Here is a 9545-nt window from a genome sequence, read left to right as displayed (position 1 = left end):
TAACAACGCAGTCCTCATCAGCTGAAAAAATTCAATGCAATAAAATTTCCAGCAAAACCCAACGTCGAAATAATATTACCTTATACAAATATCAAGATATTGCACTAGTACCACGGGGGAAGGTTTTCCGTCGTTCCCTGTATACTTGTGGCGCGAGATTTTGAATCAGATTGGCCGACCAGGTGCATGAAGGGCGGCAAATCGCAAGTCACAAATGTAGTCCAATCAAACGCATCGATTTGCCATGATTGGGAGAGCTCAAAAGGGAATCACAAAAATATGGGTGTGTCTATTCATGTGGCGCGCAGTGTAGCATCTCGTCAAGTTCATCCTGCAACGAGTGCCCTCTGAAAAGGACCCGAACGTCAACACCACGATAGCTATGGGGCGTCTGCCCCTCTATCCACGATAGGGTGCGATGAATGCATGTCAATTAGTCAATGGCGAGTGGTCGAAGTTGGCTCGATAGAGATGTTACCAACAGGGGACGCGGCTGAAAACCTTGCCTAAAAACTCTTGAATTGCATGAGAATGGCGGAGATGTCGTGCATTCGCGCACCGCTTTTGCGCAGTGACCGTAGCAAGATTGCAAGACGATATATATTGGTTAGGAGCGTTGGCGAGGCTTCGAGTCACATACCACACTTTCCTGCCTAGTTTGCGCAAATCCATCTACGCGGTGTCTTCCATGCCCATCTTGCTCGACTCGGGCACGATGCTCTGATTATTGTGCATTGCGCTGGCACGCTGTCGAACAGAAACCTGCCGCAGCCATTGAATGAAGTCCGAATGTCCAGCTTCCTTGGCTTGCCGCAACAGATTACTTCGCTTCGCTTTGGTTTCTTGCCACAGCGCCCACACGATATCGTCGTTACCTGCCTTTGCAGCTGCATTCATGGCCAAATACGCCAGGAATGGTTTCTCTTTATGGCCATCAAGATGATCCTCGAACAAGAACTTCACAACATTCAAATGTCCGAACTCGGCGGCAAAGACGATCGCATTGGGAGCGAAGCTAGTTTCAGGCCGGTTCTCATGCAACCACTTCACGATATCTAGATGTCCGTTGCCCGCGGCCCATACCATGGCTTCGACAGTGCAGCCTTCAGTGCGATTTTTGTGAAGCCACTGCACGACATGGAGGTGTCCATTCGATGCTGCCAAGTCCATCGCTTGAGCACCACAGCCTTCAGATCGATTAAAATGGAGAAATTCCACAACAGATAGGTGGCCCTCGTGCGCTGCATTGTGCATTGCATTCACGGTACAACCTTCCGATCGATTTTCATGCAACCACCGCACGGTTTCCAGTTGTCCGTACGCTGCAGCACAGTCCATGACGTCGGGCGTCCATCCAAAAGGGCAATTGTTCAAAAAGTGCATGACAGCGACGTGTCCATATGCTGCTGCGAGACACAAGTGGCCGTTGTCAATGCACTTCGCCAGTGACTCGATTAAGTTCAGCGATTCCAAGACGGGAATGAATCCAAACGCAATAGCGTCGGCGAGCACAATTTCTCTCATGTATGGGAGCGAGCGCATTAGCTGCGACAGCCGGTCGACGCCATAAACTTCGTACCAAGCGGAGAGCAAGGCATGCGGCGGGTCCAAGTCGATTGCGGCAGAGCTCGTTCGCAACGAGTACTGCCACACTGGACGAGGTAGAAGTTTGAGTCCGAGGAAGGGGAGCATGTCATGATAATATCCACTTTGGAACTCCCACATTTCGCGGAGGATGTCGATGGAGCGAAAGACGCGAAGAGCCATGTCCACGGTGGCGGTCGTGTCAGACAGATTTCGAGTGTTTGCCAAACCAAAAACGGTGGATGTATCAACACGACTCCTTTTTCCAAATTTCAAGCATTCTGAAAATATTTGTTTCAGCAAATATATCAATATCATTACCTTCCCCTCGTTAACATATGTAGACGCACGAATATGCACAATAGGAGAACCACGCACGAAACAGCAATTTGAATATGAGGTTGTGGTTGGCACACGTGTGTGCACACCTCCGCCGGCAACAATTGTGCTGTGAAAACGTCGACTTACTAATGAGCCAACACCGCAGTGTATGACGTTGGGCTCCTGTTCATAACAACCACTTTGGTGGTCAATTCAGGATTGAGGTGCCATTGCCTGTGGTGTTGGTTCAAGTATTTGCATAACTGAGGCGGTGGCTTCGTGCCCGAAGGAACAACGTGGCGTGGCTCGTGACATGGAGTTTTGCCGAGTGAACAGCGTTTCGACATGCAAACGACAGTTCATGCCATGGAATAGGATGAACAGTTAGTCTGATTTGAGTGTGGGGTCGACGGGAAGAATCGCAGCAGCCACCTTTCGGTCTTCGGCATTGAGGATGTTAAAGGTTGCGCAAGCATTGAACTAGTTCATGCTTAGGCAACGAAATTACGAGCATTGCATGCAGACAGGTGTATTCGTACCGAATCGACGTACTCCACAACAATTCCGTTGAATTTCAGGTACTCGGCAAGTTCGGGCTTGAGTAGTTTGGGAATGCGCTTGCCGCAACCCAGCACGAGGATTTCTAAGTGACCGTCAAATTTTGCTTATGCGTCAGACAATGGGCCTACCGACTGGAGGATTGGCGACAGTGAAAACCGCCAAACTTTCTTTTGTGATCTCATCCATCGTCTGAGGCCTCCACATCTAAAGCAAAGGAACACCGTTGTCATGAATGGGCGATGGAATGTATGGTACCATCGCAATTTCAGGAAAGACCGCAATGGATCCACGCAGGTTCTACACGCCGTTGAAATGAGTCGTAGTTGATACTCTTGCACATGAGCCTCACCACTTCGTTCACAACGAACCCACCGTCGTCGTACTCTGTGATGGCGACCTTTTGGGTATCCGTCATCATTTCCTGGTGAGGGCCCTCGGTTAGACCACAAGGAAGACCTGGATTGCTCTAACGTACCTTATGCATGTCGTGGCCGTAATTGATCCATCGGACACTGCCTGCTCGGCGCGCCACCTGCCCACGTAGCACTCGTTGCAACATGGCACTCGTCCGCTTTCAATTGGATGAAGCTCACTCTGACCAGCCCAACCATCCGGTAAATATATCCGGACACGCGAGTTTCCTCGTTCTTCATGTGCAGTAAAGCAAAACCTTGATTTTCGTAAAAATATCCATATATTACGTAGAGGAAATAATCTTGGTTTCAATGGTCAGAGCAAGACACTCGTACTGAAGCGGTGTGATTTGGCCTGTCAATTCTTACCCAACATCTCGACGTGTGCTGGCCAAGGTCTCCTTTATCATGATACGCTTATCCGTTGGTCAGATTGTAGCGTGAGGTCGGGGTCTGTATTGGGTAGTTTCGAGTTGCTTTATTCGTTCAACGACGGAGTTTAAACCTTCAAGAGGCTTGGGATCTGAGGGTAGGTACAAATGGGTTTTGTTCATGATCTGTCTAGCTGTCGGATTGTTGCTGGGGAAACGAGTAGTCGTCCGTGTCATGTCCAATGTACTGGGGTGAGGGGTCAGAGGACGATCCGTACGCTGGCTGCGTCGCGAGCATGCTTCCAATCTTCTTGAACTTGGACATTTTGAACGGTTCTTTCTCAGGGGGTTGACTAAAGAGCTGCAGCCTCTTGTCTTGGCTGATTGATGCTTTCGTTTCACGAGGTTGGGGAAGTTTCTGCGCAGCATGTACACACAATGACTTCACTGGCCGCTCGAATGAAGTACAACACGTACTCCTTTTATTTTCATGCCAGAGAGGTCAGGGTAGTCGGTTCCGTCCGTTTGAAAGTTGGTATGTTTTGCCTGGATCAGCATTTGAATGTCTTCCGAAGCGCTACAATCGTTCCATTGAAATCCTGCTTTCCATACTCTCATCCAGTTCACATACGCTGTCTTTATGCCGTAAATCACGTCGTTCGTCGGAACGTAACCTGTTTGTTTCTTGGACGGTGCTGCCTTTTCTCGAATATCAGGGTGCTCATTTGCATACTGTCGCACTTCTTTCGCATTGACACACCTACGTCAAAGCAGGTGTCCTTCAGCGACAGGGCTTCTGTCGGCCATGCATATACCCGATCTGCAACGCCCTTCGATTCGTCTCAACAAAGCTGCGCGTGGACTCAACTGCCGGCGATGGGGTAGCCTGTACCCATTTGCCCATGACTTGCCCGGCATCTTCGGGGTCGCGGACAATGGGATACCCGTAGACATGTTCTGCTTCTCGTGAATCTGGCAGGTCGTAGGCGGGCCGCTTGACGTTGCCAACAGTGCTCTTGATCATGGTGCGCCGAAGCGGCAAGTTCTTCGGGCCATTGTGACCAGCAGACTTTGTCATGAGAGGCGGTAGCAGGCGCAGGTCCTTCCGAGGTGGATGAGAACTGCACGACTCCTCCTTTAGTCGACGCTATAAATAGATTTCGTCCGGATAACCACAGTATTTATACATGCCACGAAATCGGCGCCTCTGATTGGGCAATTTGACCGATGCGTATGATTGGCTATTGGGTCGGCCAATCCATTGGTGTATCTAGGGGGAAGTTGGTTGGAGTCAAACCACTCGGCAACTCTCACGCGAATCATGACGAAGAAGGCTGGTGCTGCGCCAAAGAAGACGCCGGTTGCCGCGGCTAAGAAGCTTGCTGCTGCCGCATCCACACACAAGAAGGAAGCTCCTGCTCCAGTGACAAGAAAAGCGGCTGCACCCAAGGAGCCGTCCGCGAAAAGCGCCCCAACGGTTACCAAGGCACTGTCTGCGAAGGAGACACCTACTGCTGCACCCAAGGCAGTGACTGCCGCGAAGAAGGAAGCTGTTTCTCCTGCTTCTAAGAAGGCAAAGAAACCTGCCACTGCTCCTCCTAAGACAGACGTGCCAGCTAAAAAAGCTGCGCCAGCCAAAAAGGTGGCTGCCGTTAAGCAAGAACCCACGAAGAAGGTGACTGCTGTTGCCAAAAAGACAAAGACACCCGCCAAGGCGGAAGTGAAAGAAACTCCCAAGGCAACCGAAGCGACGAAGAAGCCTGCTGTCGAATCCAAAACGACTGAGAAGAAGGAAGCTGCTGAGAAAAAGGTCCCTACAAAGAAGGCTGCCAAAGCCAAAGAAAATGCTGTACCAGCCGCCAAGAAGGGAGGAAAGAAAAACATTGAACAGCAATTAGCCAAGCTCCAGGGCAACGAGTGGGACTCGGACGACGAAGACGTCTCTGTTCGAGCCTCCACCGCTACTTCCAAGAAGGAACCTGAAAAACTGAACTTTGAAGCAAACGTGGATTTTGTCGAATTGACCAAGAAGACCAAGCAAAATCTGGCACAGTCCAAGGGCGCCACTGCAGCGTCCGCGGATGCCACTGCCACCCAGTCGAGCACAATCTTTATTGGTCGCATTCCCCACGGGTTTTACGAAAAGCAGATGCGCGGTTTCTTCAGCCAGTTTGGTGAGATCAAGCGCCTCAAAGTGTCGCGCAACAAAAAGTCGGGCAAGTCCAAACACTATGCTTTCATTGAGTTCGAAGAACCGGACGTGGCCCGTGTCGTTGCCGATACAATGGATGGCTACCGCCTCTTCGACAAGACCTTGAGCTGCAACGTCCTGCCGCTGGACAAGTGCCACGAGCGAATGTTCATCGGGGCGAACCGCACGTTCCGCCCGATTCCGTACCGGAAACTCGCGATCCGGGAACACAACGCTGGCAAGACGTATGAACAGCAAGAAGCGATTAATGCGCGTCTGCTCGCCAAGGAAACGATCAAGCGCAACAAACTCAAGGCCCTCGGCATCGAATACGAATTTGAAGGGTACGCCGGATCCGCCCCTGCCAAGTCGTCGCACGTCAAGTTTTAGCCAACCTAGGAATGAAATAAACTACTTTATGTATATCGTTGTTGTTGATGTAGTGCCGTGCAATTGATCGGGGGCGTGTCCTGGCAGTAGGTACATCAGCACTGTCATCGTCACGGAAACATCGCCTTGATTGACCTGTCCATGCATGAGTTTGGTCAAGTGCGCCATGTCAGACGCATCTGCGTGCTGCTTGCTCCCCACGCGAACGAGTCGGCGGCTGCCATACGTCACATTATCGAAAGATCTTTTTATTACTTAATTGAAAGTCCCGCCATTTACAGTTAACGCATGTTCCACAAGTATGGCAGTCAAGTCGGCGTGCGAGGTAGGAAGCTCAATTGCACCTGTCTTAGTGTAGCAGACTGCGACCGTTGTCATCCTGTTGGGGGCATGTAGTATGAAGAGGATATCCACAAGCTGAAGATGCAACTGCATGACGCGAAGAATGCGCTGTTTCGAGCACAGCAGCAACTCAATCGCCGCCTCACGCATATGCCAGCCGGAGTTCCATCATTCAACCATCACAACTCTCCCACGCACAACTTTGTCGAGGATGATGTTCAATCACAGGTGGTTCATAATGTCCAGCGCATCTAACGCACATCGTAGTTCCAGATGTGCTTTGACGAAATCAAGACCGAGACTGCAGGATCCGCCGCCCATGTACTCAACAAGACGACATGCAGGTTGGAAAGTCTCCAGCGAACTGTCATCGCCTCGCAACGTCATATGTCACATATCCTTTTCCACGACATCCATGACCGCTGTACAAAACGCCACGATTTTCCTTAACTGGTCGTACAAACTATCACGGAATTGCGAATGGAATGCCACGAACTCCGCGAAGCTGCCAAGCAAATGCCATCTCGACGTGAGATCAAGGTACGTGGGACCTCTCCCATGTTGTCATAAGGAAGGAATCGTCCTGGAACCTTTTTGTATGTACTGTAGTTGTACCAATTGCAAATAGAAGCGCTTCAGATGGAGGTCGAGGAGCAGAAAAAGTCCATTAAGCATCGCATAGTGATCCCAGAAAAATCTGGGCCTCGTAACGCAAATCTCACCCAAGATATTCCCGCGATGATGCGCCAGGACAAACTCCTTCGCCAACTGCGCGTTGTCAAAGGAGCGGCTGAAGGCGAAAGCCCATGCATCATGCTTGCCACCGACAACGATTTAAACGAACTCCCGAACGGCCTGCGGCAACGTGCGGGTTATATTTGCATGGATATGGTGGCGGAATTTTGCATTAGCTTCGACGTTGAGAACGTCATGGATCTCCATCGTCATATCAAGCACATACGGCGGCTTTCTCGCAGCATTCCCGCCCTAATCCAGTTTGTCGAGCGCATGGAAACATTGGCGGCGGCTGCTGAGGTAAGTTTTGTATTATCATCTGAATGGTTCATCAACTGCAACGAAGAGCGCGTCCACCGCGATGTCACGTGCCAAGGGCCCAGCTTCCGGGAGCTCACTTGACACAGTACGACTGATTTACTATTGTGGGAGCACTCTAACGCGGGGCTGAAATAGCTGCACGATCGGCTCTCGTTTCTCATTCACGACTACATCGCTCTCCACCATCACTTGGTCCCTCCAGGTCGTACGATCCACTTGGTACTGACCTCGTGCATGCACGTCCTCAATGTCACGCATGTCGATGACATTGCTCCAACAATCGTGGTAAAGTCTCGATCACTTTCCAGCGCACCTTGTTACACTTACGTGAACTCGAAGGATTTAATTGCAGTGACTGCAGCCCATCGCGAGTTTGCGTCGGCCTTGCGCCACCTCCTCGGCCTATCGGACGACGCATCGCGGTCGGATATTCTCGACTTGCTTGGCCATTACTTGAACACGATTGGATTGGGGAGACTGCAATTAACAAAGCAAGAAGAGTGAAATTCAAGGCTAGATTTCATGGACATGATCAACAAGCGTCAAGTACGAATGCCGCTGAAACAGTTCGGATTTCGTATCCAAGGGATCGAGTTTGGGTCGCTTGACGTTGCCATCTACGTGGTTGGCCTCAGAATTCGCGCGTTTTTTGGGCGGCTGACGTGGTGCGAGGGGTTGGTTTGGCATTGCATCGTCTTCACCTGAGCGCTGCGAGGGCACCATCCTTTGGACGACTGGCATGGATGGTATGCAAGTAGGACTGTCTTCAAGAAGAGCATGGGCAAACAGCATGGACATGTCTTCAAGGAGCGGAACTTGAGTGTCTTCTGTGAGTTTCATGTGCTTTGAATACAAGTGAAGCAAAGTAAGGCGTTGCTGCGGAGTCGAACACTGAATCCTCCACACAGCTTCGGATTTGTCCATGACGATGTTGTGATGGCGCATCCAGGGAAACCCAAACAAGTCAAAGTGGCTCATCTTTTGCCGCTGCAGGTGGTACTTACGCCGAAAGCGATTGCACGTATCAACCCACGGCAAACTGTTCTCATTGGGGAAGTGCTTGAACAACCACACGAGAAACAACATCGACACCAACCGTTTCAGTTCGTGGGACGCGTCCCTTCGCAAACGCAGCATGATTTGCGTCGGCGTCGGGCCGTCGATGTGCAACACCCGACAGCAGTAGAATGCCAGCATGGACTTCATCACGGGCGAGCCCTGCCACTCGATACCGAACTGGGCGCCAAAAGCTTTGGTGGCCGTGGTGAAGGAGCACTCCAGCTTGGAGTAATTGGACACGAAAAAGGCGCAAAACCGTAGCCAAAACACAAACGTAAACGAGAAATCCGCGTCCTTAACGTCCCGAACGCAATACGTGCCAGTTGGAACATTGTCGAGGGGATGGACGGTCAGCACTTTGGCCGACACTGTGATGAGGCCCTTGGAGTACCGTTGGAGACGATCCTCGTTTAGCTTGCTGCTCTTGAATTCTGGATGGACCTGGTAGAATTGCGATAGAAGCGCTTGCACGTTGCCCAAGTCAAGTCCTGACGTTCGAAGGAAGCGGACAAACGCAGCTGTCGCACGCATGCGAAAAGATACGAGTGTCTTCATCCTGGCGGCATCGAGTTTGGACGACGCAGACGGGGGCTTTTTGGATGCAGTGGACACGTTGATGGAGGTCGATCGAGCAATAGCAACAGCAATTGTAGCCTTGCACGCTGTAGATTTAGCTATTGTCTCGCTGATTCCGTTGGAAACTTCACTTGCGACTCTTGTGGAGGAATCGAAAGAGACCACGGCAAGTGGCTTTGCAATGACAGGCAGCTTCTTACGCTCGACCAAAAGGTCGTCCGAGTGGCGAAGGCGGTCTTCATTCGCAGTTGTTTCTTCGACACGAAATGCAAGCGAATGCATTGGATTTCTCACAGAGGTGGTATCAGCAGCCATGACTGTGGCTTTCTCGGCGATTTTCATAGCTTGTGTTTTGGGCGAGGGTTTTGTCTCTTCAGCATGCGTAGTGTCTCCAGCTTTGGGCTGACCTTCGCTCGACGCATCTTGTTGAAGGATCTTGGTCACAGGAGGATCCTCCGTCGTGCTCTCTCGACCCATCTTGGGTTTGAAATTTGAAATGGTCATCCAATGATGCCATTGGATAAAATCTGACATTATGTCGCCATTTCATTGGCCAGTCGACCACATCGAAAAGTTGACTTCGTTTGCTTTTCCGTGGACGTTCCCCAAGAGATTCATAGACACAGACAACATGGACGCCTCCATGTCGGCAATTCCGGTGTCATGCACCACCAAACCTGC

The 9545-nt window shown here is 50.9% G+C and overlaps 6 protein-coding genes across 9 annotated transcripts; 2 read left to right on the top strand and 4 right to left on the bottom strand.

The window, feature by feature from the left end:
* Positions 1 to 586: 586 nt before the first annotated feature.
* H310_04086 (hypothetical protein) lies at positions 587 to 1813 on the bottom strand. The gene has a single exon (XM_008868257.1). The coding sequence runs from the start codon at positions 1765 to 1767 to the stop codon at positions 673 to 675; it is 1095 nt and encodes a 364-aa protein (XP_008866479.1). The 5' UTR covers positions 1768 to 1813; the 3' UTR covers positions 587 to 672.
* Positions 1814 to 2071: 258 nt separating this feature from the next.
* On the bottom strand, positions 2072 to 3050 carry H310_04085 (hypothetical protein). The gene is made up of 6 exons (XM_008868256.1): positions 2942 to 3050; positions 2816 to 2887; positions 2722 to 2763; positions 2595 to 2670; positions 2445 to 2548; positions 2072 to 2385 (listed from the first exon to the last, which is right to left on the bottom strand). Exons 1-6 carry the CDS (start codon positions 3023 to 3025, stop codon positions 2290 to 2292), a joined length of 474 nt encoding a protein of 157 aa, XP_008866478.1. The 5' UTR covers positions 3026 to 3050; the 3' UTR covers positions 2072 to 2289.
* A 205-nt stretch (positions 3051 to 3255) lies between these two features.
* On the bottom strand, positions 3256 to 4377 carry H310_04084 (hypothetical protein). Its single transcript, XM_008868255.1, has 4 exons — positions 4066 to 4377; positions 3882 to 4010; positions 3728 to 3827; positions 3256 to 3668 (listed from the first exon to the last, which is right to left on the bottom strand). Exons 1-4 carry the CDS (start codon positions 4326 to 4328, stop codon positions 3441 to 3443), a joined length of 720 nt encoding a protein of 239 aa, XP_008866477.1. The 5' UTR covers positions 4329 to 4377; the 3' UTR covers positions 3256 to 3440.
* Positions 4378 to 4524: 147 nt separating this feature from the next.
* On the top strand, positions 4525 to 5879 carry H310_04083 (hypothetical protein). Its single transcript, XM_008868254.1, has one exon. It carries the CDS (start codon positions 4572 to 4574, stop codon positions 5829 to 5831), a length of 1260 nt encoding a protein of 419 aa, XP_008866476.1. The 5' UTR covers positions 4525 to 4571; the 3' UTR covers positions 5832 to 5879.
* A 237-nt stretch (positions 5880 to 6116) lies between these two features.
* H310_04082 (hypothetical protein) lies at positions 6117 to 9176 on the top strand. Of its 4 annotated transcripts, XM_008868250.1 has the most exons (8): positions 6117 to 6156; positions 6228 to 6401; positions 6441 to 6567; positions 6634 to 6713; positions 6783 to 7208; positions 7255 to 7314; positions 7365 to 7514; positions 7569 to 9176. In XM_008868250.1, exons 1-8 carry the CDS (start codon positions 6133 to 6135, stop codon positions 7731 to 7733), a joined length of 1206 nt encoding a protein of 401 aa, XP_008866472.1. In that variant the 5' UTR covers positions 6117 to 6132; the 3' UTR covers positions 7734 to 9176. The 4 variants fall into 4 exon arrangements, with proteins under 4 accessions (XP_008866472.1, XP_008866475.1, XP_008866474.1 ...); XM_008868253.1 differs by having other exon boundaries at positions 7365 to 9176; XM_008868252.1 differs by having other exon boundaries at positions 6441 to 6713.
* Positions 7653 to 9347, bottom strand: H310_04081 (hypothetical protein). The gene has a single exon (XM_008868249.1). The coding sequence runs from the start codon at positions 9339 to 9341 to the stop codon at positions 7743 to 7745; it is 1599 nt and encodes a 532-aa protein (XP_008866471.1). The 5' UTR covers positions 9342 to 9347; the 3' UTR covers positions 7653 to 7742.
* Positions 9348 to 9545: the final 198 nt, after the last annotated feature.

Source organism: Aphanomyces invadans (genome assembly GCF_000520115.1).
Source record: "Aphanomyces invadans strain NJM9701 unplaced genomic scaffold supercont1.6, whole genome shotgun sequence".
NCBI lineage: Eukaryota > Oomycota > Saprolegniomycetes > Saprolegniales > Verrucalvaceae > Aphanomyces > Aphanomyces invadans.
This window is presented reverse-complemented; position numbering and strand designations above follow the sequence as displayed.